The 27,932-nt window shown below is 35.3% G+C and overlaps 3 protein-coding genes and 1 non-coding gene across 7 annotated transcripts; 2 read left to right on the top strand and 2 right to left on the bottom strand.

Annotated features, from left to right (window-relative positions):
- Positions 1-1,787: 1,787 nt before the first annotated feature.
- Positions 1,788-15,478, top strand: LOC114400335 (acyltransferase-like protein At3g26840, chloroplastic). 2 transcript variants are annotated; one of them, XM_028362765.1, is made up of 15 exons: positions 1,788-1,891; positions 2,078-2,480; positions 7,032-7,083; positions 7,252-7,307; positions 7,516-7,674; positions 8,315-8,419; positions 9,420-9,526; positions 11,233-11,354; positions 11,806-11,920; positions 12,084-12,214; positions 12,477-12,846; positions 13,877-13,990; positions 14,636-14,721; positions 14,869-14,978; positions 15,074-15,478. In XM_028362765.1, the coding sequence occupies exons 2-15, from the start codon at positions 2,120-2,122 to the stop codon at positions 15,262-15,264; spliced, it is 2,079 nt and encodes a 692-aa protein (XP_028218566.1). In that variant the 5' UTR covers positions 1,788-1,891; positions 2,078-2,119; the 3' UTR covers positions 15,265-15,478. The 2 variants fall into 2 exon arrangements, with proteins under 2 accessions (XP_028218566.1, XP_028218565.1); XM_028362764.1 differs by lacking the exon at positions 1,788-1,891 and having other exon boundaries at positions 1,968-2,480.
- Positions 9,536-11,226, top strand: LOC114400337. Of its 2 annotated transcripts, none has more exons than XM_028362769.1 (2): positions 9,536-10,288; positions 10,397-11,226. In XM_028362769.1, exons 1-2 carry the CDS (start codon positions 9,992-9,994, stop codon positions 10,766-10,768), a joined length of 669 nt encoding a protein of 222 aa, XP_028218570.1. In that variant the 5' UTR covers positions 9,536-9,991; the 3' UTR covers positions 10,769-11,226. The 2 variants fall into 2 exon arrangements, with proteins under 2 accessions (XP_028218570.1, XP_028218569.1); XM_028362768.1 differs by having other exon boundaries at positions 10,385-11,226.
- Positions 15,479-17,202: 1,724 nt separating the features above from the next.
- On the bottom strand, positions 17,203-27,400 carry LOC114400336 (pentatricopeptide repeat-containing protein At1g77405-like). Of its 2 annotated transcripts, XM_028362767.1 has the most exons (3): positions 25,473-27,400; positions 24,581-24,824; positions 17,203-17,826 (listed from the first exon to the last, which is right to left on the bottom strand). In XM_028362767.1, exon 1 carries the CDS (start codon positions 26,938-26,940, stop codon positions 25,606-25,608), a length of 1,335 nt encoding a protein of 444 aa, XP_028218568.1. In that variant the 5' UTR covers positions 26,941-27,400; the 3' UTR covers positions 17,203-17,826; positions 24,581-24,824; positions 25,473-25,605. The 2 variants fall into 2 exon arrangements, with proteins under 2 accessions (XP_028218568.1, XP_028218567.1); XM_028362766.1 differs by having other exon boundaries at positions 24,581-27,400.
- On the bottom strand, positions 27,086-27,188 carry LOC114400968. Its single transcript, XR_003664090.1, has one exon. It is a non-coding gene; the product is annotated as a U6 spliceosomal RNA (small nuclear RNA).
- Positions 27,401-27,932: the final 532 nt, after the last annotated feature.

Raw genomic sequence — 27,932 nt, 5'->3', positions numbered from 1 at the left:
TATATATATATATATATATATATATATATATATGATTTATTATTCAGTTATTACACTTTGTATATTAATGTTATTAAATGATCTCATTGAGGTAAAGTAGGACAAGTTAAAAATAGACGTGTACAGGTCACCTTCACATAATTTTTCATGCTACACATTTCAGGATGAGTCTATGTCATTTAATTCTGTTAGCATTAGTGATCATTGACGAGTTTAGTTGTGATTGATACAATAAAAACTGCTTTAATTTTACATGTGGATGTAATCAATGGACAAGAATTTTGGAATATGCTAAAGGCATGTAATGACAAATTTTGAGCTCATAAAGTCTAACACATTCATAAGGATATAGTAATTTTGGGTCATACATATATATATATATATATATATATATATATATATATATATATATATCACATAATTGAATGAATTAGGGCCATTATATAATTAGCAAAAATATTAAAGTGGTATAATCAACATAAAAGTATGGCTAAGAACATATATGTCATGAAAGACTAATTGTGTAGATACCATCAGTGATATTATAGTTTGATGAAGTACCAAATTATAATTATCAAATTTGGAGTAACTGATTAAGGTTATCAATATAAGAGAGAAAACAACGCAGTTTCGCTTTTTCTCTTTATACTGTCATAAGAAAAAAATGACTCTCTACATTTAGAAGATCATACAACCAATCTTCTCATCAGTCTTTTATCATTATTCCATTATGGCTAATCTAGGTACGCTTCTGCATTTAATTTTTTTTTTATCATGAAATTAGGTTGATTGATTAAATCTCAACATTTAGAATTGAATCCCAACATGTACATCTCACACACATGTTTGTCAAATTCAAGTAAGGTGGAGGTTGAAACCGTGCGTCAAATGAAAATAATGGCATCGTCGTTCATAGATTTTTTCAAATTTGTGATACCTATGTTCAAGTTCTGGACATATACCACATTTTGGATCTGGATCGTACCCCTTGATTTACAAGCTTCAACGACGAAGGTTGTATGAGTGGCGCGAATTTGGGTAAGGCGTGGTTTTTCATACTCATGGTGATTGTGTTGTGAGCGGAAGACAAAGGTTTGTGGGTTGAAGGCACGATTTTGTAGTTATTCTGACCATCTTTAACCGTTATTATTCTAAATTAATTATTTCAACATTAAAAACTTAGCAAAACACTAACAGTAACATTGTTAATGAAAAAATGAAAGAAAAGATGAAAATAAAACTTTCAACACATAAAAGACCATCAGACTTTTAAAATTTAATATATTAAAACTAAAAAAAATATTAAAACACAAAGAACCAAAATTAAAATTTAACCTAACTTTAAAGATAATTATTAAAATTAATAAACCTAAATTATATTATAATTTGTAATTAGACGAGAATTTAAATTTTGAGACTGAGTTTGCTGTAAACCATTTACTCAATGTCTAAAGTAATTTCATTGTAATTTTTAACAATTTTTAATATATTGATTTGAAATTAATGTCATTAAAACATTGAAAACAAAGTATATTTAAAAAAAGGCTTTATATGATATATTTCCTTTTCAATTTACTACCTACAAAATATTTTTTTATTATTTAATATTTTTAAACTTTTGCTTTGCATATCTATTCTTAGTCTAAATAATGACGTAACAACATATACCAAATGTAAAAGTTTTAAAATATTAAATAATAAATAAAAAAACATTTTCAAATAATAAATTGAAAAGGAAAAATATTACAAATATAAAAAATATATTAAGTCTTATAGAAAAAAAAAAACAAGTAACTGGTGACGAACAAAGTACGCAACAGAGACACCGGACACACCCATGGAAGAATCGTTGCTCTTCCTCAAACCTCGTGTCTGATTTTTCCACAATTACGTAATATAATAATACACTTACTTTTAAAAATTATTAATATTATTTAACTATATATACCAGTGTGTGCTGTGTATATTTTCACTTCCAGTTCCAGATTCAGATTTTCATTTTTGTCAATCATTGAGTCCTCATTCAAACATTTCCGCAAACTATAATCATTTCCGATTCGCCTTTTTTTTTTCCTAGTAACTTCCTCAAACGCTACTCACGTTCGAATCTCCCGCCGCCATGGCGGCCGCCGGAGCATGTCTCTTCTCCGCCGCGCTCTTCCGCCGTGAGCCGCCGTCTCCTGCCGGGAAACCGAGCTCCCACCGGATCTCGAGTACGACTCCGCGACTCGCCGTGTCGGTGGACCGAGTTCCGGCATCGACGGCAGCGGTGGAGAGCGGAGAAGGAAACGGTGCGGTGGTGAGAGAGAAGCGTATGGAAGAGAAGGAGGAGAAGGAGAATCGACGCATGAACGGTTGGAAGGAGTATTTGGAGCAATCGAAGGAGCTGATAGAACCGGACGGTGGACCGCCACGTTGGTTTTCGCCGTTGGAGTGCGCTTCCCGATTGGACTATTCTCCTCTTCTGCTCTTCTTGCCGGGTAAGTATTTTTTTTTTCTTTTTCTTTTCAATTATAATATTTTACTACTATTTTATTTGTTCTTTTTTTTTTCCTCCTCTGCTTTATGGTTGCGCTCTAGTTTTGTTTTCGTCGTTTACTTTTAAAATAGCTCATTTAGTCAGGCGATTATGCGACCGCGTTTGTTGTATGTCTTAAATCTTTATTCACTTCCTGAAGTTAAATAATTTAGAGTTTATTTTTGTTAGTTTAATAAATGAGTAAATAGTTTATATGTTATCACTGTATACAAATAATTAAAAATTAATTTTAGTAAAAATTTAAAATAATTATTATAAAAATTGATAAGCTTACTTTTTTATAAAAAAAATTTGTTGACAAATAATTAAAAATTAATTTTAATAAAATTTTCAAAATAAACTTACCTACTACTTGATTCAAAATACTTTGTATGTGCTTGATTTCATATTAAATAATTAATTTTGAGTCTAAAATTAATTTTAAATTTATTTTTTTATGTTTAGTTTAAAAAATTTATTTTGGGTTTAAAATTAATTATAAATTAAAATAACTTTGATCTAATTTATATATTAGATCCAAAAATTTGTATTTAAATTTATTCTTAATTTAATTTTACAATAAAATATCTAAATATTAATTATGTAACTTCAAAATTAATTTTAGTTAAAATCAACTTATTCAAAATTAATTTTTTCAATACCGGTGAAACACACACACTTTGTACTTAGATGATGGATAAAAGTCACTTTACACTTCATATGTTATTTATTCAACAAATCTAACCCACTTTAATGTTGTCACAGCTCACAAGTCAGTGAAGTCACAACCGGACTGCTGAACTGAACTAAGCATGGATAGAGTTTCGTTATTTAAAAATTGAATAATTTACAATATAAATTATGCGTTATATAATTATCTTTATTTTAAATTATTTATTAGTTTAAAATTGTTTATTTGTACCAGAATATTTATCATTTTAAAATATTAATTATTCTTTATGATAATATTCTCATTTAATATCTCACTTAAATATTAATTAATTTATATTTATAATTATAATAAAATTAATTTGATAAAAATACTTTTGTTAAAAAAAATACTATTTTATCCTAGTCATAGTAATTAATATAATTAATAATATTTTAAGAAATATATATTACTTTAAGACACAAATAATATGGGACAGAAGAAATATTGTTTTTTCTGTATACATACATTGCAAAAATACTTTAAAATTATCTCAACTCCTGTTATTATTGTTACATTTTTCATATAGTTAAATGTTAAAGTTGTATTTATGGTCAGATCAGTTTTAACTAGTCTACATTCATTAAAAATGCAATTCAAGCTAAGCATGGCAATAGACAAATAAACCCAATTGGCAAAGATAATAGTAAAAAAAAATTGACAAAATAAAATAAGAGATTATCCATTACAAACGAATTAGAAATTTATGTTTAAATTCACTGGGATCGACCAAATGGTGGAAATTGAAGTAGAATGCTGCAAACCTGTGCGACCATTATTAAAAAAAATAGAAATTTATGTTAAACCCTAAAAAATAAATCCCACATATTAACTCAACAAATAATTATCCTTGGATCATTATAAGTTATAGTCGGATTTCATTAAATGTTTTTTGGTTGCATACATTTTTGTTTTTAAGAAAAATAAGGTATAAGAATAATCTCTAGAATGCAGTAAAAAAAAGAATAATATATAAATTAAGAGTTTTCATAAATTGATTTAATTTTCATAAGAAAATAAATAAATTGATTTAATTTAATGCAAATTTTAAAACTTGATTTGAAAATTAAAATCAAATAAATTAAAAATTTTAAAGTATCATCATATAGATTTGTTTAAAATATAATATAAATATCTATTAGGTTAAATAAATATAATTTAACTTAATCATAACAAGGATATTAGTTTATTTTATTTAATAGTTCATTTTAGCAAGTTATTATTATTTTTTCAGTAATAGGCATCAAGCTACTGGTGTAGACAGAAAAATATTATATAGACAATGAGACAAACTTATTATTTAAAATTATTGAGTAGTTAGAAAAAAATATTTTTTGTTGATACGTATTATATATTTTTTTGATACATAGAAAAAAAATTATATGAAAATACCCAAATATAAAGACTAATGTCTTTAACATTTCTGTTTAAGCAAAAAAATGTGAAATTAATGCTTACATTTTTATCTTATATTAGAATTGTTGAGTAGCATTTTAAATAGTATTTTTGCGGTAATCAAAATTTATTTTATATTGTTTCCGTTCTAACTTCTAAGTATAACATTTATTAATTATTGCTTTGAATAAAGCGATACAATGCAATTAGTGATATACGATCAAAAACCACTTTCCTCTAAAAAGAATTCCTATAAAGATTGTGTTCAACATAGCCACTTTCAATTAGTGAGAGTGGGAGAGTGGGAGAGTGGGTGCTATTCCACTGGTTCATATACGATCAAGGTAACATGACTTTTTATTTTTTTGAAAATAGGTAACGTGACTAAGACTTCAAAAGATGAGACAAAAATAAAATAAAATAAAATTTGAAAGGCCTAAACATGTTGAAGGTTATGGTATTGAATAAAGACAAACACTTTAATTAGGCTTAGCTTCAGAGTTTGTAAAAAATTAGGACATCTCTCGTCCATGTCTTTTTGCCTGCCCCAGTAGTTTGTCTTATTTCGTCCCTCTTTTTTTATTGGTTAAAGTCTTATGTTGTCTCTAACACTATTATAAAATTTACTGCAGTAACATTATTTCTTAGGTATATAGTATCTATATTTTCTTGTATATAGTATCTATATTTTCTTGTATATTGTTTGAAATAATAAGTGTAACAATGTCATTTGAAATGTATCTTACATTTTTCATTTATTTATATTATATAAATAATTTGATCCTTAAATTATTCAACTTTGTTTTACATTGGTCCCTATCAAAGAGAAAAAAAAAGTCGAAAATGAATTTGCATAATATAAGAAGTTTGGGTTAATTTTTATAATAACTAATATAAAAATGTAATTTTTTATAAACTACAGTTACTAATTTATGAAAAAACTATGTAGCTATTTTAAAAAAAAAGTTATTTCTTTCAAAAAATTATGTAAATATCTATTTTAAATTTAAAAACATTACAAAAAACACAAACATTTTCCATATTTAAATTAAAAATAAAATTATAAGAAATAATATAAATATTTTCAGTCTCCCTCAGGTCTAATGAGTCAATAGTAACTTTTTATTTTCAGTCTAAGCTTCTACTTCAAGTTGCTCTTAGAAATTAAAAGTCTTACTTTCATTTATTATCTAGGTTTATTTTCTTTTTCTTGAATTTTTAGGTCACAGGTTCTTTTTCATTTAATTAGTCCTTTTTCCTTTTTTTAGCCTTTCAATTTGTTAGCTGGTATCTCTATCTCTTTGTTTGGGCATCTCAACAAGGTCAACTCAGTGGGTAGAAGGATTTGGATAATATACATACAATGTTTAAGTTTGATTCTTATTGCCCCATTGAAAAAAAAACCCTCTTTATTTGGGCTTCCGATATAAATATAAGCTTTCACATCATATTAGATTTTGAGTGGACATATGTCTAAGGGTATGAGAGAATAAATTAGTAAGCGATCAGCACTTGTCCTTCATTTGAAGGTCACAGTTGTCTTCATTTACTATGTTTTTGTTTTTTTTTTATTTAAATTTTGGTCTTACCTTTTTTTTTTGGGGCCATTCATTTAATTTCTAGTCTTTCTCTCTTGGTTTAATTTATTTGCACTTCACGTTTTTATTGGTTTAATACGGTATTGGAATTTGTGTCATCGTTTGTAGTGTTTTGGAGAATAAGCCAGTAAACTTTCAAATTAAGTTAGCATTTTATCCAAAATTGCTTTGATGCTTTGAATTCATGGTTCTCTTATTTATATGCTCTTTTATTTGTTTCTAACTCACTAATCTGAGATTTGTTCTACAACAATGATAGTTAACTTAATCGGCTCAAATATTTTTGTTTATCTATAAGTATTGATAATTTATCTATAAGTATTGAAATATCAAGGGATTTACAATAACTCACACCCCTTATAAGTATGGAAGATAGTATCAAGGGTTTTACAATAACTCTGCACCCCTTACATCAGCTCAAATATTTTAATAATACTTCTCAGTATTAATACCTTTTAATTGATTTTTTGATATGAATGTAACCTTTTACTTTAGTCATTCAATTAAATAAATGGTCAAAATTAAATTTAAATTAAAATATTAATTTTTCATGCATGGTCGTATAACTATATATTTCGTTCAATATTAAAAATGATTTAGTTGTCACATGACTATTTTAAAAAACCATATGTATCAATCAAATAAGATCTAATAGTTTATAATTATAATTCTTATTTTTCACAGTATGAAGTGTTCTTATTTAACATACTTCCTATATATACAATGAGAAGCTTATCTATTATTCATGTCATGATTACAAACAAGGTTACTCATAAATTTGTGTGAATAACTTGTACTCCAAATTTTGCAGGGATTGATGGCGTGGGACTTGGACTTATTTTACATCATCAGAAACTGGGGAGGTTTGTGTTCATTTAATTTTAAGGCCTAAGTGCACCAAATTGTCATTTTAGGAATGCACTTTTTAGGCGATTAGATGAATTTGAAGCCAAAGTGTATCTTCTAGCTGGATGGTGCTCTTGGGTTATTTTCTGATATGTGAGAGATACTTTTTTTTTTCTCGAATGAAGGATTTTTGATATGTGGTGCTTGCATATTCCAGTCGCTGATCGGACACCGTTTACAGGTAGGTACTCTTTTTCCCTTGTCCCTCATTATACTAACCATTTATTATGTTGCTTTTGCTGTACTTCTTTAAAATGGTTAAGAGCATGTTTATTGTGTTAAAAATGGGATCACATGTTCTTTCTTCCTTACATTTTCAGAAAATTGATGTAGCCTTTCAGCAATGTATTCGAGCATAATTTATTGTTCTGTATACTTCCCACTTGCAGATCTTCTAAAAATAGTTGAGAGAACAGTTAGGTCAGAACATCAACGTTCACCAAATAGACCCATATATCTTGTTGGGGAATCTTTAGGAGCATGCCTTGCACTGGCTGTTGCGGCACTTAACCCTGATATTGATCTTGTTCTAATTTTGGCGAACCCAGGTAACTTTTAGTGATGAAGATAAGATTTATTCTCTTGGATTTTATTGTTCCAGACAATTCAGCACCATTAACATGACTGAAAGTAAAAGTTTAACTTTAGAGAATCTCCAATAGCCATGATGAACTACTAATTCACTGTTATATATGTGCACTGATCTGTAAAGTCTGGCAATTAATATTCTGACAAATGAAAGCTGTAAATGTTAGAGTAAGCCACATGTGAGTGAGTGGATGCAAGACAATGTTGAAGAAGTAGATCACACATTGAGTAGAAATTAGAATTTAAAATATACCTTGACTTGAGGGTTTAAGTCTTGGATCATTTTGGTGCTAACCCAAGTGTGTCATCCTTCTCATAAGCTTGGAGTTAGCTTATTGATATTTAGATGGCAAGTCTGATAATTGATGCTATCAAGCTTTAGCTTGGACATCGATGGCTGATGTTGTTTACGAATATGGTGGGGAATAGTGCTTTTAGAATGATGCCATTGATTGACATTTGACAATGGTATAGCGAAATATGAGATCCTTAGCTAGAGCTTTGAATGAATATTCCTATATAATATTCAAGTTGATTTTCTGTAGCTGCACATCAATTAAAGATGGACAAAAATCTCACCTTCCCCACCCAATTTGGCAGCTACATCATTCAGGAGGTCAAGCTTGCAACTTCTAACACCATTATTGGAAGCGTTGCCCAATCCACTCTCTCCTGGCCTGCCTAACATTCTCAGGTCGACAGAAGGTTTGTGTTTCTTGTTCTGAAGGCTATGCTTTTTTTTTTTTTTTTCTTTTTCTATTAACTATTTTCTGAAGATTCATGGCAGATGTGTTTTAGGTCTAAATTCCACCTTAAGAGCTCTTTTATGTCTTGAATACTTTTGCATCGTTATGCAAGCCAAAAGAAACTTTGTGTGTTTTGGTTCAGCTTATTTTAAGAATATAATATCTTATTTAGCTTCTTGAGAGAACTTTTTTAAAAATTCTGAAAAAAGCTCTCCTAAACATGCACCATATATAAGACATTAAATACTGTTGAAACACAACCTGATGATGAGGACCTAGTGAAAGACTCCATTTGTAGGTTGTTTATACTACCAGGCAGTTGTCTAAGTCTCAGCAGTGAGTAACTTTTGCTTGGTCAGTTGTAGGTTTGTAGTTGTTTTCAATGCTTCAAATCATAAGCATAATTCCTTTCTTATGTTTTTCTCTTTGAATCAATTGATGAGAAACATTCATGGATTTCATGTCATTTACATATAATTTCATATTATTTCCATTCATCTTTGAAGCCATTTATGCTCCATTGTTTTACATCGTATGATATTTTCATGGATCTATCTCGTTTTCTTCCTTTACCATATAAATGTTTCATGCCTTTGCTAGATCTTGTGACTTGTCTATGATTCTTTTTGTCATTTCCCCCCTTCTGCATTTCTTTCATGATATAATATTTAAATGGTGACTAGTGAAACAAGACTTTCCCATGTTTTGTTGCTTTTGCTTATTTTTAACTAAATATTTATGAATCGTAGTTCTTTAGTTAATTTAATATAATAAATCAGAAAGCACTTAACTTCAATGTCTTTTGCTAAGTTTTCTACTTCAAGATCCTTAAACACTGAATAATTTTTTAGGAAAATGTCATTTATCATTCATAGATCAAGGACCAATATACTGATTTTATCTTTTACAAAAGAAAATTATGCCTTTTTCCATTTATGCCTTCAACATTTCTTGTTTAGGTGAATCTCTGAGGATGCTGTTGGATAATGTGGTCCAAGGACTTCCTCTACAAAATACAGCTGGAGAGCTAGTGAAGGATTTTACTACTTTCTCATTATCTCTGCCTGTAAGGTTCAATTATTGCTTTTGTTCAAAAAATAAATTGGAATAGCAGCGTGTGACTTTTTCTTTATTCTTTGAATATATGAAGCATTTTGTATGAGAAGTAATGACCATGCATGAGGCATATTCCGAAGAAACCTAAATTGAAAATTGGATAGCTTATTTTCTTTTCTTTCTTGTAACCAAAACTTCATAAAAATGGAATATGCTGGACTTTTGAAAAACATAGATTGACATGACTCAATTTTCTTTACTTTGTCTTCTTGGTGTATTAGAGTATTCTTACTCCATTGTATTGACTACTTACTGTCAGTGTGCTGTCACCAACTGTAAGGTAGTTACAGTTACTAACTATAGTTATTTAGTAACTGTCAGGATAAGTTTACAGTTGAGAGTTAGTTACAGTTGAGTCTCTCTATATAAAGAGATAACACTGTTGATTTTAACCTTGTCTAATCTTTTCAGATTAATGATAAACACTATTTTACTTTTTTCTCAAATTCTATCATGGTATCACAGAGCTAGGTTGCAATCTGCCACACATTTTTTGGGGATTTCCTCATCTTCTTTATCTTTGATTTTTTTTTCTTTCAATCTCTTCGTTTTCATTCTCTGCTTTTCCCCTCCTCCTCCACCTATCTCTGCCGTGCTTGCGGTCATGATGACTACTCCGGTTACCACCGGTGGTGGCGGTGGTGATCCTCCGCCAAACGGTGGCCATGTGCAGCTGATTCAACCTCCATCAGTGAACACAAACTTCAATCAGGTCATTATCGAGAAGCTCAATGCTGTGAATTATCTCTTCTGGAAATCGAAGGTTGAACCTGTGATTTGTGGCCATCATCTTCTCCATTTCATTCAGAATGATGTGCAGATTCCGGCGATGTTTGTGATGATTGCTGATCGTGATGCTGGTCACGTAACTGAAGCTTACCATGCCTGGGAGCAACGAGATCAATTGTTGCCCTCGTGGCTTCAATCCACCATTTCTGCTTCAATGCTTTGCAAGTTCATAGGTTGCACAAATTCTTGGTCACTATGGGACAAAATTCACAATTATTTTCATGCTCATACAAATGAGAGAGTGAGACAGCTGCGTACTGATCTTCGCCAAATCTCCGTTGAAGCTCAATCTGTTTCTGATTTTCTTTCTGCAATACAAAATATTGTTCACTTTCTTGTTTCTATTGGTGATCCAATTTCTGTGAAAGAATACATAGACATCATTATTGAAGGTTCTAAATAAACTACTTCAGGTAATTTATGTTCCTGCTACTAGTCAGTATACAGATATTCTTACCAAAGCTTTGTCCCCGAGTAATTTTGAAGTGTTCAGGGCCAAGCTCACACTGTGTGATCCCTCCAATTCTTCTCAGTCTCACCCACCATGAGCTTGTGGAGGGTATTAGAGTATTCTTACTCCATTGTATTGACTTTTGCTTACTGTTAGTGTGCTGTCACCAGCTGTAAGGTAGTTACAGTTACTAACTGTAGTTAGTTAGTAACTGTCAGGATTAGTTTACACTTGAGAGTTAGTTACAGTTGAGTCTCTCCATATAAAGAGATAACACTGTTGGTTGTAACCTTGTCTAATCTTTTCAGATTAATGATAAACACTATTTTACTTTCTCTCATGGTGTTAAGCTTGTGTTTGAACTTTCCCATCATTTACTTTCAATATTGAAAATCTATCTTTGATTGAACTCTCAGGTTCTTGCTGATATATTACCAAAAGAAACACTTGTGTGGAAACTAAAGATGCTTAAGTCTGCTTCGGCTTATGCCCATTCACGCCTTTATGCTATCAAAGCTCAGACTTTGATTCTTTGCAGGTTCATTCTCTGACATTACACATCTTATATCTGTCACAGACTCATAATTTGAAATCTCATGTACTTTGTTAACTTTTCACTTCCTGCTGGAATTGAAGTACATCTTATAGTTAGGCTTCAATGTAGGGAATCTGTTAACTGAAGAACTCATGATCTATTAACCAGATTCTGATCAATTGCTATGGGTTAACTTGGACAATAAATAAAGCTTAAATGATAAAAGCAGTTGATTTTATCTGAAAACAAGATTGCATTATGATAAACATGAACCTAGTGGGATTTCCCATTCCTGACTGCAATTCCTTTTATCTAATATGTGCATTTACTTAAACTGAGTAATGAACTCCCAGGGTGGATGCTAAATTAATCCCACCTAATATCGCATATACACAGTTTATTTTCAAGTGTATGAACTATGAAGTGAAACTTACTTTGCCTTTTGCCCTTCTAGTGGAAATGATCAGTTACTACCTAGTCAACAGGAAGGTGAAAGACTACTGAAGTTACTGCCTAAATCTAAATGCCAGCTTCGTAAATTTGATGACAGTGGACATTTCCTATTCCTGGTATATATTTCTCGATTTCTACTTTTCTGCATGCATGTTTCTCCTGTGTTTGCATTCAGGCATGCATCACGATCCTTTTCATCTGATAGGAGAAAAAAGATATCAAATGTCAGTTGGAAGTTCAAACCAACCCTAATATGGTGCCTCTGTCCACTGCTAACAGGAAGACAGCATTGACCTGGTAACAATCATCAAAGGCACTTCATACTACCGCCGTGGCAAGTATCATGACTATGCATCAGATTTTATACCTCCAACACTTGATGAGGCCAAAAACATAATAGAATCAAACAGGTAAAAATAACAGGATGAATTTGATCGTATGAGCCATCAATTAAGAATAACAAGATACTTCATAGTATATATTATAAAGATAGTAGATTGCAAGGAGAGCTCAGCCTACTGCTAACCAGGATGAGTTGCTTGATAAGTTGATGTTTCAATGACTATATATATCTGGCGATTTTTCTTTGTTCATTTTTTATTAACTGATTGTAGTATAATCATTAATCAAACTAGATATAAGATTGACACCTTTCAATTGTAATGCTTCCAGTTTGTTTAACCTTATTGCAAGTGCTGTAATGCTCTCAACTTTGGAGGATGGGACGCTTGTAAAAGGCCTTGCTGGAATTCCTTCAGAGGGGCCTGTTTTGTTTGTTGGGTACCACATGCTACTCGGATTAGAAAAAATTCCCCTGGTTTCTCGAATTTTTTTGGAAAGGAATATCCTTCTTCGAGGGGTAGCACATCCCATGATGTTTATGAGATCTAAAAATGGAAGGTTACCAGATTTATCTTCTTTTGACAAATTCAGAGTTATGGGTGCTGTCCCTGTAGCACCAACTAACCTCTTCAAGCTCTTTTCTTCTAAGTCTCATGTCCTATTATATCCTGGAGGGATGCGCGAGGCTCTTCATAGAAAGGTAAATCCCAATAAGTAAACTCTTTCTATTGTAAGTGAGTTTCATCTTTCACATGAATTTGACTACTTCTAAGGTCTTTAACTTGTATATACCATCCTGGGCATTAATGCAATCAGGGCTATAAATTTTGGAAAGAGCATGCGAAAGTTACACGATTTGAATGAATTATCAGATATCACTATTGTGTGTTTTAAATTTCATTTAAGAAGAAAAAAACAAAGAGAAAAGGGAAATTGCATGAAATATCATAGGTTGTAGGTATGCTGGAGAACAAGATCATTACTTTCCTTTTACAACAAGCAAGCCATGTTTAGATAAACTATTGACCTTTAGTTTCTTCTTATTGGTTTCACTTGTAGCTTGACACTCCAAGATACTTAAACTTGTATTATAGTCTCCTATTTCCCCCTCTAAGCAACAATTTATGCACTTCCTACTAAACTTATATTCCATATTCTCCATATTATTTCTACTTGAGCAAAATCCATGTGCTTCCAATTATTACTTTCCTTTATTATCATAAAATTACTCAAACTAGTTGACTGTGAGGTGATATTTAATACATTGGAGTTACCATGATAGTCCCCTATGATTTTTCAATCAAATGCTTGCCATTCAATTTGCCAATGCCATACGATGAATGCAGAGTTCTGAGGTGGAACATCGAGTGTAGACATATAAGATGTTGGGGTATCTTTCAGGTTTTAAAATAATCAGGCATAAACAATGAAAGCAAATGCATATTTTATCATTCTCACATTCATTACCTATTTGGAAACACCTTTTCATGAAAAATAATCTCTTTTTTCAAAAGCTCTCCCAGGAAACTGCAAGGGGGGGGGGGGGGGGGGGGGAGATGTGATTAATATTCAAAAGTAAAAATGAAACACACACTTAATATGAAATTTTTTAGGATTGGTTATTTTTTAGGTTTGGTTATTTTTTAGGTTCACTTTATCTGTGTCTCTGTATTTGTGCTTTGAAATGCACCGGAGTAGTTTAAAATCTTCAGCATTGTAATAATTCTCAGGGTGAAGAATACAAGTTATTCTGGCCTGAACAATCTGAGTTTGTAAGGATGGCAGCAAGATTTGGAGCTAAAATTGTACCTTTTGGTGCAGTTGGAGAAGATGACCTTGGTGAAGTAAGTTTTGGTCTTTTCTGTACCAATCCTTTTCCTTTACAAATCTATTATGGCATGAAAATGCTTGTATCAGGAAAAGAGTGACCACTTGTTTTTATGAAAAGCATAATTCAAGTAAACTACCCATATTTACAAACTTTTCTGTATGAACTTTGGGATTTAATTGTGCTTCGCTGTGAGTGAAGTGCATTTATTTTCACTGTCATCCAAAGTTTTACCACATCATTAAAGATTTTGACTTTGCAGGTGGTTGTTAGCATAGTCAACTCAAGTTATTTACATAAAGTGATAGCACATGATTGGAATTTTTTTATAACATTGATATTGGGTAAAAATAAACTGTGTGTGTGTGTGTGTGTATTTGCATGTGTTAGAGGGCTGAGTAATTAGGAAAGGCTTTGCATTTCGTGGGGCAGCAAATGTTATCATTATTTTAGTTATTCAATGGTCCTAATTAAATATTTAGAAGCTGACTTTTCCATATTTTGTACCGATCTTAGGGTAGCTACGGCTCTACAAGTAACAGAACACTCTTGTTAACTTAATGCATGAATATGGCCATCTTTGAATTTCATTTTCCCATGATCTGTGGATGCCTTGGACATGGATTGACCATAACACATCATATCACATTGGTCTTTTCAGGTAGTTTTTGATTATGATGACTTGGTGAAGATTCCTTACTTTAGGTCGGAAATAGAAAGCCTCACAAATGAGGCTACGCAGTTGAGGTATCTTGTTTGGTGTTGTTTTTCTTTTATTCTTACCAAATCATGAAATATAACGTTTTGTATATGCATCTTTGTTGTCATTATTTTCCATCTTCTAATATGTATGTATATACATTATTATATATCCGTTATATATTGGAAATCCAGGAGTGATGCTGGTGGTGAGGTGGCAAATCAGCCAGTGCATATGCCGTTGATTTTGCCTAAAGTTCCTGGTCGGTTCTACTATTATTTTGGAAAACCATTGGAAATGGAAGGTATACTAAATGCATATTTACAGCTTGGTATGTCCATGAAAAATGGTGCTAAAAATGGTTTTTCCTTCTTAAAATTAATGAGATATTTTTGACAGGGAGGAAACAAGAACTGAGAGACAGGAAGAAAGCTCATGAGATTTATTTACAAGTGAAATCTGAGGTTGAGAGATGTATTGCTTATTTAAAGGTGAAAAGAGAAAGCGACCCCTACAGAGGTATAGGGCCTCGACTATTATACCAGGCTACACATGGTTTTGAGTCAGAAGTTCCAACATTTGAAATTTGATTGTTTTGCACAAAAAATAAGGCAATTTTCTAATTGGTTCTGAGGGTTGTTTTGCATTCCCTAGGTTAGAGGCAAACTATGAATATTGCCAGTAGTTTCAGGATTGTTTTCGGGCCGAAAAGGCATGATTTCTTAATAGAAACATTGTACAATTTTACCAAGTTTAAATCAATAAGAGATAAAATACAAATAATAGATTATTGGGGAAGGAGAACAACTACCGAAGTTCTATTTAAAAGAGATTTTCTATTGTGTGCATGACACATGATAAAAAATTCTTGGGTGTATCAAATTCCACTCGGTGCAACTGAAAAAATTAAAATTTGACAGAGGTCTACGATTGAAAGTTTTTGGTAGCATATTTGTTCTTGTATACCTTCGTATGGTGTCCATGGGAATGCCACTTGTACTAGTAAAATAGACAAATATTATAGTATTAAAGGTTCCCTCCATCTTCTCTCCAGCAGCATCCTAGAACATTGGAATCACAAAAGTTTAGTGCTCCCTGCAATGTATTTTTTTGGAAACAGAAACAACGTAATTGTTTAGTGCTTTGTCCTCATATTATTAAAGATTATAGAATAATAATGAAAATTAGCAATAAAAAGAGAATTGTTAGCACCAAAATATTTTTTGTTTTGGCAATGAACATATCTTTTTTTAGATAGATTCGAGCATTGTTTATTTTATAACAAATTTTTTTGACGTCTTATTCCAAAAAAATAAATTAAGTACTGTGATATTAAAAAGAAAAAAATATAAGGTATATATATATATATATATATATATATATATATGTGTGTGTGTGTGTGTGTTAATATATACACAAAAAATGATGAATGGATTATTATTTTTCACATTAGTTGTTGCAATGATTTGAATGAGCTACATACCACAAAGGGGTATGCGCGATATCGGGGGCGTCATTGTGTGCGTGGTCACCTTCAAGGTGGGGGGTTGTGATCGGAAGAATATCAAATATTCACGATTTTAAATCAAATTCAATCAATTTTTTTATGCATCGATTATGTTTAAATGAGATGGGAGAAAGAGAGAGAAAGCGGAGAAGCTGGGGAAGAGAAAAGAGAGAGTGGGCAAGAAGAGTTGGATAAATTATAAGTCTTCCTTGATATTCAAGGAAATTAAACATGTTTTTTTCCTATTTTTAAAATATACATAAATACATAAATGATGTCATGTGTGTTAATAAATTTGATTAAACAAGAATAAATTATGTTTTTCGTTCTCATAAATATGAAAATATTCAAAATTTATCTTGCAAAAAATAATTATCTATTTCTTGTAGTCACAAAATTTAAATGTTACTTTTTAATTCAAAGTTAGGTTTGAGTATTTCCGAACTTACATGTATGTTGTTATAGAAAGTGTCAAGCAATATAAAATAATTGAAAAACCTGACATTTTCTACAACAACATATATTTGAGTTTGGATGTACTCGAACCTAGCTCCGGATACATAACCAATGTAGAAAAGTTAGAAATCTAATAGTGTCTATAACAACATACACATAAGTTCACATGCATCCAAACTTAACTCTAGACCAAAAAGTAACATTCAAATTTTGTGAGGACAAAAATTTTGCAATTACGAATTTCGAATATTTCCATATTTATGAAAACAAAAAACATATTTTAGTCTTTCTAAACCAAAATTGTCAACGCACATAATTTGCTATTATCAAATACTTAGACAACATTTAAGAAGTTTGTGTAGGTTTTAAAAACAAAAAAGAAACATATATAATTTTCTTAAATTTCAGAAGAAACATGTGTAAATTTTATCAAAAAATTGAAGTTTTGTGTTGTCCATTGTTATTTCTCTTGTGCTATCCCGTGAGCAATTTTTTTAAAACAAACATGGAACAGTTGAATTTGTGCTGTTATGTACTGTCATTTAAAACAAACCAAACGGACCCATAGGAAATTTAGGATAACTTCATATTCTTTAGTTCAGAACCTGTTGGAAATTGTAATAGGTGATGCTTGATTTATTAGCATTAGAATTAGAGTGTAGAAATGCGACCCCCATTGGTTTAGTTCATCACCGTGTTTTATATGTCCATATACTTTACCCGTGCTTAAACTGCACTTTACAAAAAATGTTGGCCAACCAATTCTATTTAGCTACATTAAAATCTTCAACACATTATCTTCTGGAGTGTCTTCACTGTTCCTATTTCGATACCAGCCACTTCTTATCTGCATTAAGGGATATCCTTTCTCCCTTGTATTGTTGAAGCATGTGGTTACAACACATTGTCTTTGATACTCTGGAGCATGTAGTTACAAGAGAGTTAAAAGTTCAATTTCTCAACCTATTTGCTTCCTCGTGGATAGTGGATACTTTAGGGGCATGCTGCTCGGATGGCAATTAATCTAGAGCTAGTGTGTTAGCACCAAGATGGAGATGTGGCTTTTCTCGAAATACACGGATGCAAATCCAAAGGCTATATATCTTTAGACCAGATCCCGGGTGGTGACGTTGCAACTGTGGATCTGCCAATCATGAAAATTCCTTCTGTCTCTAAACATTGGAAATGCCTACAGACATTAGGAAACCAAGCTATGTTAACCTACCAACAGAAAAAAACAATCTTGACCATACTTATAAACTGCAACTACTTATGTAGGGCTAGAACATGCAAACAGAACAAGCAATGCAATAATATTCCCTGGATATTATGTAGCAAGTTGATACAATGTAAAATTGTCTTCTTTTTTTTATTTTAAATAATCTCATTCCATAATGAGAGAGAGAGGGAGAGAGAGCGGGGAAGAGAATGGGAGATGGAAGGAGAGTGAGAGAGGGAGAGTTCGAGGGAGAGACAACAACGACGTCCATCTCCAAGAAGACATGCTGGTGAGAAGTTTCAAGACAGAGAGAAGATGGAATAGCAGAAATGGAGGACACAACCAACAAAGGTGGTTTAAAGAGAGATGGAGGGCAAACCATGAGGAGGACAGCAACTCTATCACCAATCAAGGAGAATGGGTCGAAGTAATCCATAGGAGGAAAAGGAAGTTGGCAGAAAACAGAGGCATAGCGGAAACTAGCAGACACCAATGGCAAGATAGGAAAGTAACATGGAGAAACAAGGTTGATGTAACGACTTTTTACTTCTCCAGATTCCCTGAAGGGATAAAGGAGAATGACTTATGGCAGACATTCCAGAGATGGGGAAAGGTGTGGGAAGTATTCATTCCTAAATATAAAAACAAGGAAGGACATAGATTTGGTTGTCAGGTTTAAGGAGGTTGAGGATGAACAGAGGTTGGAAAGGCAATTAGATAACAACATTTTCATTGGAGGGATGAAAATGTTTGTTAACCGACCAAAATTTGAAAGGGGTAAGGTGATTCGTACAAACCAAAATGTTAACTCTACACATGGAAGGGTGAGAATACAGGAGGTGCCCAAACGTAATCAAGAGGACAAACGTAATCAAGAGGACATGAAAGTGAACTCCAATGGTGGAAGACTTTGGTCTTATGTTGAGGTGGTTAGGGTGGAGACACTTGGAGAGGGTAGCTCATATAATCTAAAGGAGGCCTTCCAGGGTGTTAAAAGAGTTGTCCACAGGCCAGTGGTCTTGAATTCAAATATGGAGAAGAAGGAATGGTTACAGAAGGCTTGGGAGGGGAGATTGAAGAATAGAGGTATGTTTGAAAGGGTGGAGGAGGAGCTAAAATGGGTGGTAGATTTGGAAGTTAACCTCTGCTATTGGGCTGATGATTGGATTATCTTACCTTACATGGATGAATCCAAGGCTGCTCGGCTCATAAATGAAGAGATGGTGAATGGGTCTACACCCATTCTGGATCTTCAGAAATGGTCCCCGGATATACGACCAACTCACAGGCTTGCATGGGTCCTTTTATGGGGACTCCCGTCGACTGTGTGGGAGGCGGAATACATGGCGAGGGTGGTGGCGGACATTGGTGAGATGGTGGAAGTGGACGAAACGGTGGAAGAACGACGGCGGATGGACGTAGCGAGAATTCTGATTCGGACGAAATTGAGACCAGCGATCCAAATGGCGGTGCCGATCGTCATCGACGGCGTCGAACTCTCTCGATGTTGTTGAGGATACGACCAGGATGGGAATGCAGACGAAGCCTAACCGAACCAATAGCTGGCTCCCTCCATCTCCTTTCTCGACCGAGCCAAACAGCCCAGCAATCGCCGGCGACGAAATCCCTGGGATCAATATCCACGGTGACTTCACCGACGGCGGCTCCGATGACATCGAAGGTGGCTATTCCAACCACTGGAGTAAGCCCCTTTCGCTCCAAGCTCGCCGTGACCACTGGGTTCAATCCCTCGGTCGTTGCTGTTTGGACCGGTCCATCATCGACAGTGATGACGTGACCCAATCACATGTCGACAACAACTCCCTTGAGCGACACCCATTCATTGGGGTTGGCGTGGCACAGGAACCCATCAACGGTCAAGTGTCTCAGAATGGAATAGTCTTAAATGCTACGACTGACAGAAAGAGGAGGGATAGCATGCAAATAGAAAAAGAAAAGAACAAGTCAAATGGTGCAGAGGAGGGTCAGCAAAGAGAACTTTTTGAGGCTATTCTTGGAGACACAGCTAGAGGCACAGAGGGGGATAAGGAGGATGATAAGCCTTTTGAGGAAAGTCTACCAGACAGCAGTGCTATGGTCATAAATAGGATCAGCAAAGTCAACATACCCAGTGGATACACTGATATCAGTGAAGAAAGAGGGGATTTGGGCCAGCGGATACATGGTCCAACTCCTTCAGCTACAAAGGTCTATGTTAGAAGAAAGGATGTTATGGAGAGTAGTGGAAAGGCCCAAATTCATAAGGAATTAGCCGTGGACCCAAATTCAGCTTCAAAAACAGAATTACTGTCAACACATAAGGGGGACCTGATGGGTATTTCTATCAATGAAGTCACAGACCATGATCCCAACAGTAAACACCAAGACAACTTATTAGGGCAAGTCGACAAATATAAGCATGATACCATAGAAAACCAATGTGCTCTAGTAAAAGACATGGGTTTGACTCATGGGGAGGACACTCAGAAGGTCAAGGGCATGATGTTAGAGATGGAGAAGAGAGATAACAAGGTGGCAGCTGAGATGGGAATTAAAAATCATCAACCATGATTATCCTCTCTTATAATTCTAGAGGATTGGGTAGGGGGATTAAGTGGGCTGCCATTAGGAGGCTCAACTTAAAACACAAGGTGGATCTTGTTTGCATTCAAGAAACAAAAAAAGAGAATTTTAATAATATCATATGCCAATCCATGTGGGGGGATTCTACTGTCTCTTGGGATAGTGTCCCTTCAGTCCAGGCAGCTGGTGGTCTGCTCTGCATGTGGAATAACTCAGCTTTCGAGGTGGACAGGAGGGTGAAAGGTAGAAATTTTCTAATGCTTGATGGGAGGTGGGTTAAAGATAATCAGAGGTTGTTCATTGTTAATGTGTATGCCCCTTGTGACCTTGCTGGGAAGAGAGTCATGTGGGATGAGTTGAGGCAGCTAAGGGTTTCTAATCCTAATGGATTATGGTGCTTCCTTGGGGATTTTAACAACATCAGAAGTCAAGAGGAAAGAATTGGCTCATCCCAAAGGAATGCTGACACCTATGACATCTCAGATTTTAATGAATGGATATCTGAGATGGAGCTTTAGGAAATTAGATGTATTGGTAGCAGGTTCACTTGGATTAGGCCCAATGGTAGTGTGAAGAGCAGACTTGATAGATTTCTGGTGTCCGAGTAGAGGTTATCTCATTGGCCCGATAGTTCTCAGCATGTCCTTCAAAGGGATTTTTCAGACCACTGTCCAACCATCTTGAAAACAATGATGGTGGACTGGGGTCCTAAGCCTTTTCGGGTGGTTGATTGGTGGCTTAATCAAAAAGGTTATCAAAGAATGGTGAGGGAGGCTTGGAGCAGAGATCAGCAGGGTGGTTGGGGGGGGAATTGTGCTAAAAAACAAGCTGAAGAATTTAAAATCTGTTATAAAACAATGGAGTAAAGAAAATGGGAATATTAATGCCAAGAAAATTCAGAATCTGCAGCAGAAGTTAAATGACTTGGAAAACATAGCCTCTGATAGAATTCTGTATGATGATGAGGTTAAGGCTAAGAATTCCATCCAGCAAGAGTTGGGGATGCTTCAAATGCCTATGAATCTCTATTGAGACAAAAATCTAGGGTCAAGTGGTTCAAGGAAGGTGACTGCAACACAGCCTATTTCCACAAAATTATAAATTTCAAAAGAAATTACAATGCTTTTCAAGGAATCCTCATTGATGGTGTTTGGGTTCAGCAACCTACTTTAGTCAAGAATGAAGCTGTTAAATTCTTCATTAATAGATTCACTGAAGAGAACTTTTCCAGACCTACTCTGGATGGGGTCCAGTTCCCTATGATTAATCAGAGGCAAAGGGAGGAGTTGACTACCCCTTTTTCAGATCAAGAGCTCAATGATGCTGTGTGGAGCTGTGGTGGGGATAAATGTCCTGGGCCAGATGATTTTAATTTCAATTTTATCAAGGAATTTTGGGGGGTGTTGAAACCTGAATTCAGAAGATTTGTGGATGAATTCCATGCTCATGGCAGCTTCCCTAGAGGCAGCAATGCTTCTTTTTTGACTCTAATTCCTAAAATCAATCATCCTCAGTCTTTTAATGACTATAGACCTATTTCTCTAATAGGTTGCATGTATAACGAGTAGCCAAGCTATTGGCAAATAGATTGAGGAATGTGTTGGCTGGGCTAATTGATGAAAGACAGTCAGCTTTCATTAAGGATAGACATATCCTTCATGGCATCTTGATTCTCAATGAGGTGGTTGAGGAAGCTAAAAGGAGCAAGAAGCCAGTCATGGTGTTCAAGGTGGACTTCAAAAAAGCTTATGACTCAGTATCTTGGTCTTTTTGGACTACATGCTGGTAAGGTTGGGTTTTGTCTCAAATGGAGAAAATGGATTACTGCTTGCCTCCAATCAGCAACCATATCAATCCTAGTAAATGGCAGTCCTTCAAAGGAATTTGTTCCTACTAGAGGCTTGAGACAAGGGGACCCTTTAGCCCCTTTGCTTTTTAATATAGTGGGAGAAGGTATCACTGGAATGATGAGGGAAGCAGTTCAGAAAAGCCTTTATAGAAGCTATCTGGTTGGAAAGAATAAAGAACCTACAAATATCTTCCAGTATGCTAATGATACAGTTTTTGTTGGTGAGACTTCTTGGGAGAATGTCTTTGTTTTGAAGGCCTTGCTTAGAGGTTTTGAAATGGCTGCTTATGAAGCAGCCCAATTTCTGAATTGTAGTCAGATGGATACCCTTTTTATTACTTGGGAATCCCTATTGGGGCTAAGCCTTCAAGCTGGTTGGTGTGGGAGCCTTTGATAAAAAAATTTGAAGCTAAATTATCCAAATGGAACCAGAAAAATCTATCCATGGGTGGGAAGATCATTCTGATAAATTCTATCCTGAATGCTCTACCAATTTATCTCTTATCCTTTTTCAAGATACCTCAAAGAATAGTTGACAAATTTGCAAAGGAATTTTATGTATGTGTGTGTGTGAGGGGGGGGGGGGGGATCAAGAGCATAAGAAAATACCTTGGGTGAAGTGGGAAGTTATTTGCCTTCCAAAGATTGATGGGGGCCTGGGGATCAAGGATCTCTCAAAATTCAATGCAGCTTTGTTGGGTAGATGGATATGGACCTTATCCTCTGATCAGCATCAGTTATGGGCCAGAATTATAAATTCCAAATATGGAGGATGGACAGAATTCCAGAATGGCCGAGACAAAGGTTGGCATTCCCAGTGGTGGAGGGACCTTAGAAAGCTATATCATCAACCTGACTTCAGCATTATTTACCAAAATATGGCTTGGAAGGTTGGGTGTGGGGATAAAATTAACTTCTGGACAGATAATTGGTTGGGGGAGGATTGCACCCTTGAGCAGAAATATAATCAGTTATTTCTAATTAGTAGACAACAGAACAATCTCATTTCCATGATGGGCAATTTTGCTCAGGATAATTGGAGCTGAGACCTGAAGTGGAGGAGGAACTTATTTGACCATGAGAATGATCTAGCAGTGGCTTTTATGGAGGAAATCACTTCTATCCCTATTCAGAGCCATTTGAAGGACACCATGCTATGGAAAGCTGACCCTAGTGGTGTGTATTCCACTAAGTCAGCTTATAGGATAATGATGACATGCAATCGGTCTGTTTCAGATGGGAGGACTTTCCACATAATTTGGAAGTTGAAAATCCCCCCAAGGGCTGCGGTTTTTTCTTGGAGACTTATTAAAGATAGGCTCCCCACTAGGGCTAACCTTCTAAGAAGAAATGTGTTCATTCAGGAAGCTGAGTGTCCTCTTTGTGGGAATGAGCAGGAGGAAGCAGGTCATCTTTTCTTCAATTGCAAATTGACTATAGGCTTGTGGTGGGAATCCATGAGGTGGACTCAGGTTGTAGGACCCCTTCTAGCTTCTCCAGCAAGCCATTTTGTTCAATACTGTGATGGTTTTGGTGCAGCGAGAAAACATAGCAGATGGTGTGGATTGTGGATTGCACTAACTAGCACTATATGACAGCATAGGAACCTACTGATTTTCCAGGGCAAACCTTTTGACTCATCTAAAGTGATGGATGATGCTTTATTTCTAGCTTGGTCTTGGTTAAAAGCTAGAGAGAAAGACTTCAACACTAGTTTTAACCACTGGTCTACCAATATTTCGGAATCTTTTGGTTAAGCTGGGTTGGGTTTTCTTTGTCTTCTGTGGTGGGGTATTGGTTGGGTTTTTTCTCTTTTTGGAGGGCGGCACCATAGGTGCCTTGTATTATCATCTTTCATCAGTACCTCTTGTACTGATATGTTTAATCTAATACTATATATTTTCTGTCTTCCAAAAAAAAATGTAGCAAGTTGGAAAGTAAATATTCTCTAATTATAAGCCTATTATCATTCCTTTCTACAATACCAACACACCTGCACATTCATAGATTAGCAACAGCTAATCAATTAAGAAAATTCTTCATAATCCAGCTTCGTCCTCTTTCAAGTGCATAAAGATAAATTAGAAATGCAAAATACAAGAGTAAGCATAGCATGAATTTCAATGGAAGACTGGTGAGAAAATGCACAACTTGAAACAAATGTGATCTAGTATGTTTAGAATATGTATATATGTATATTATTCAACTGAGAGAGAGAAAGTGATATGTTATTAATCCTGGGCTGAACCAAAAAAAGAAAAGAATTATAAGTTTATAACTATGAATAATTACCCAATCATCAAGATGCTTTTCAGGGCCATGGGTATCATCACATGCTCTATGTCCAGTAATTAGCTCCAATAACACTATGCCAAACACGTAAATGTCAGATCTCATCGTTAATTTTCCAGAAGTGGTATATTAAGTTAAGGGTACAATAATCTTGTTTTTCCCATAACCCTAGGGACAACATATGATTGGCCTCCAGCTGCCCCACTGTCACTATCCACATTTGGAGTTCTTTTTTACCTCAGTCCTGCATCAAACCATGTGATGTCAACTTGAGCACATAAGTTTACGGCACTTCAAATTTGTCATCATCTCCATAACATAAGCCATAAGTCATGGTTTCTGATCAACCAAATTTGGTTTCTAGAGTAGTGCCATTTCACAAGGTTTATCAGCGAAGGAAAAGGAAGAACCGAGTTTATACTATCAGTACAATTATTATGCGTAAAAAAAAAATAATGTAGTGTTAATGCAAGATACTACCACCTGTTAGTATGATGGCTTCTTATGTTCGAATAATCCTGTAATTCTGTAATTTATATTTCTTAAGATGGGTAGGACTAGTTTCAATATTCAACATTAACAACAAACAAACCCCTTTTCCCTTCCCATTAGGGGCAGTCAGTTAAAAACATCAGGTAAATTCAGCAACTGAAAAAAGGTAAAGCAGAAACTGCTGCAAGCATAGCAATGATTTACACAGATATACTACTGCAACCAACACCTTAACAGTCTTAAGCATGGTGTTATTCCTTCAGTGCAAAGGAAAGGAAAGATTATTGATATTCTAAATCATTATCATGTTACTTCCTTGGAGTAACTATACAAAACCAGTCCACATATCTAGGCAACATGTTTTGGAAGCAAAACAGCAGTACAGCGTAATGTGGAATACCTGCATCTGAAGAATCAAGACCCCCCCCCACCCCCCTAGCTCAATAATAATCATTTGAAGAAAACCACACTCCTGATTGACTTCACTAGCAGAAATTCAAATCCAACTCAACATTTGATTTATGCACTCAAACTCAAACTGGTTCATCCATCTCGGGATAGCCCTTGCGAGCCATAACAGGTTTCACCTTCATCATTTGCCTGTACCTATTCCATATCCCATCCTTAATTCTCTTGTGCACCCCATCATGATCCTCCAACAACCCACCCTCCCCCGCCGCATGAAGCCTGTCACAAACCAACCCATAAGTATATTCTCTTGGCACAGACCCTCCCTCAACCAACTCAACAAGAAACCACCAAGCCTCAACAACCCTCCCAGCTTCACAAAGCGCGTGAATGATGGGCGTATAAGAACTCGAACCGGGAACCCCGTGCCCCAGCCTCTGCATCTCCCTCAACATCTCAACACCCTTATCAATCTCATTAACAACACAATAGTACCTAATGAAGCAACCATAAGTAACACGGTTCGGCACAAGGCCCCTTCTTTTCATGTCATCAAACAGCTCCAGTGCCCTCTCCACGCGCAAAGTCTTACAGCACCCATCAATCAGGGCATTGTAAGTGACAACATCAGGAACCAATTTTCTGAAGAGCATTAACCGGAAGAGACGCCCGGCCTCGTAAATTCGCCTTCGCCTGGCCTTCCGGCAGCCGGTGAGAATTCCATGGCGGCAGTAGGAGCTTATGAGTATGGTGTAGGTGAAGGTGTCCGGCGGGCACCGGAAACCGGGGAGCTCCATTTGCTGGAGAAGGGAGCGAGCTTTGGTGAACTTCCCGACACGGCAGAGCGCGTGGATTAGGGTATTGTAGGAGTGAGTGTCGGGTTTGCAGCGGAACTGCTTCATTCGGTGGAAGGTGAGAAGTGCTTCGTCGGCGAGAGCTTGTTCGCCGAGGAGTTTGATGAGGCACGTGACAGTGGCAGTGGTCACGTGAGGGGAGTGTTTGAGGAAGTGCCATAGGGGTTTGAGGGCGTTGGCGCGGCCGAGGAGGCAGGCGAGTTCGCGGCAGGTGGGTTCGGAGTGGGGGAAGTTGAAGCGGGCCTCGACCCAGCGGAAGAACTCGAGGGCTTTGAGTGGGCCCAGGTGGTGGGCCTTGCGGGGGTCGAGATGGGCCGCGGGGCCCAGGAGGAGGGTGTTGCTGCGCAGCTTGTGGTGCTCGAGGTTGAGGTTGCGCTGCCGGAGAGGGGTGCGGTGGCGGAAGGTGTGCTGGCGGCCGATGGAGCGAGGAGATTGGAGGGTGTAGCGGGAGATGAGGCGGAGGACCTCCGTGACGGCGTCGTTTGTCCATGGAGGGGGTGAGGGTGGGGGTGAGTGAGCATCGAATGGGAGGTCTTTGATTACCAGCACCAGGGTTTGGCTCGCGAGATGTTTGTGAAAATGTCGCAATGAGTTTGTTCTTATCATTCAGAATTTGCTCTATGGAGTGTGGGGGTTGCAATTTGCAAACGGGTGTAAACTATGCAAAGCATAAAACAGAGGCCATAAACATAGGAAGAAGCAGGGAAATGGAAGTGCTAACTGCTATAATCGGAGAAATTGGAAATGGAAAAAAAATTTGGACCATTTCTCGATTTGTGCGTGTCATCCTTGCGCAGGGGCCATGCTAATCTTCTCTGTATCGTTCCAATTTTATCGGATGTCCCCGAAGGGACAACCAGTTTGTTCCATCTCTGTTATATAAACAGACTGTATGAAGCATAATTACTCGATGTGGGACTAAAGAGACAGTCACTGCAATAACTAACCGGAGCGCGACGCACAAATCCTGCACGGCCCTTTGCTGAATACAAACAACATGAATGTTAGTCAGAAGGATAGAGAACACAGATACTTCGATGTACTCTTTTATTATTATTATTTAAGTTTAAGTTTTTGTTCTTAAATTATGTTTTAGGAACAATGAGTAGGTGCTATATGTTGAATGAACCACCACCTCATAGACCATTTGATTACTATCCTCTCCGACTTATTGACATAATAATGATATTATTTGGGTTTTCATTTACTTTACTATTTATTTTTTTCTTAACGATTCTCTCGATTTTAAAATAAATCTACTATATTTTTTTAATATGACGTGTGGTGTGATGATTGAATCAGCCGTCCTTGTATAAAAAAACAAAAAAAAAAATTATGAATATAAATGGATACTTGGATAGAGAAGCGCAAAAACATGGCAACAAGAACTTAGAATAAAAGAAACAAGGTTACCGAGGAAAAACATATGACGTGATTCTATAATAAATCACTTTTATATATCATTGTTTATATGATTCACCCTCTCTGTTAGATTTTTTTTCTCTTTCCTTTAATTTTTAGGTTAACTAAGTTTTTAGTATTTAAATTTTTTGAAATTTTGAGTTTTAATCCTCAAACAAATTTTTAATTGATCAACA

The sequence above is a fragment of the Glycine soja genome, chromosome 19 (assembly GCF_004193775.1).
Source record: "Glycine soja cultivar W05 chromosome 19, ASM419377v2, whole genome shotgun sequence".
Taxonomy (NCBI): domain Eukaryota; kingdom Viridiplantae; phylum Streptophyta; class Magnoliopsida; order Fabales; family Fabaceae; genus Glycine; species Glycine soja.
Note: the sequence above shows the minus strand (reverse complement) of the source record. Positions and strands in the feature narration are given on the sequence as shown.

Bases quoted from the DNA above. Each gene is read 5' to 3' on its own strand.
- LOC114400335 (XM_028362765.1), top strand. From the start codon at position 2,120: ATGGCGGCCGCCGGAGCATGTCTCTTCTCCGCCGCGCTCTTCCGCCGT. The intron at 13,991-14,635 runs GTAAGTTTTGGT...TGGTCTTTTCAG, and splicing joins GAGAAGATGACCTTGGTGAA to GTAGTTTTTGATTATGATGA. The intron at 14,979-15,073 runs GTATACTAAATG...TATTTTTGACAG, and splicing joins AAAACCATTGGAAATGGAAG to GGAGGAAACAAGAACTGAGA.
- LOC114400336 (XM_028362766.1), bottom strand. From the start codon at position 26,940: ATGATAAGAACAAACTCATTGCGACATTTTCACAAACATCTCGCGAGC.
- LOC114400337 (XM_028362768.1), top strand. From the start codon at position 9,992: ATGATAAACACTATTTTACTTTTTTCTCAAATTCTATCATGGTATCAC. The intron at 10,289-10,384 runs GTCATTATCGAG...CATTTCATTCAG, and splicing joins TGAACACAAACTTCAATCAG to AATGATGTGCAGATTCCGGC.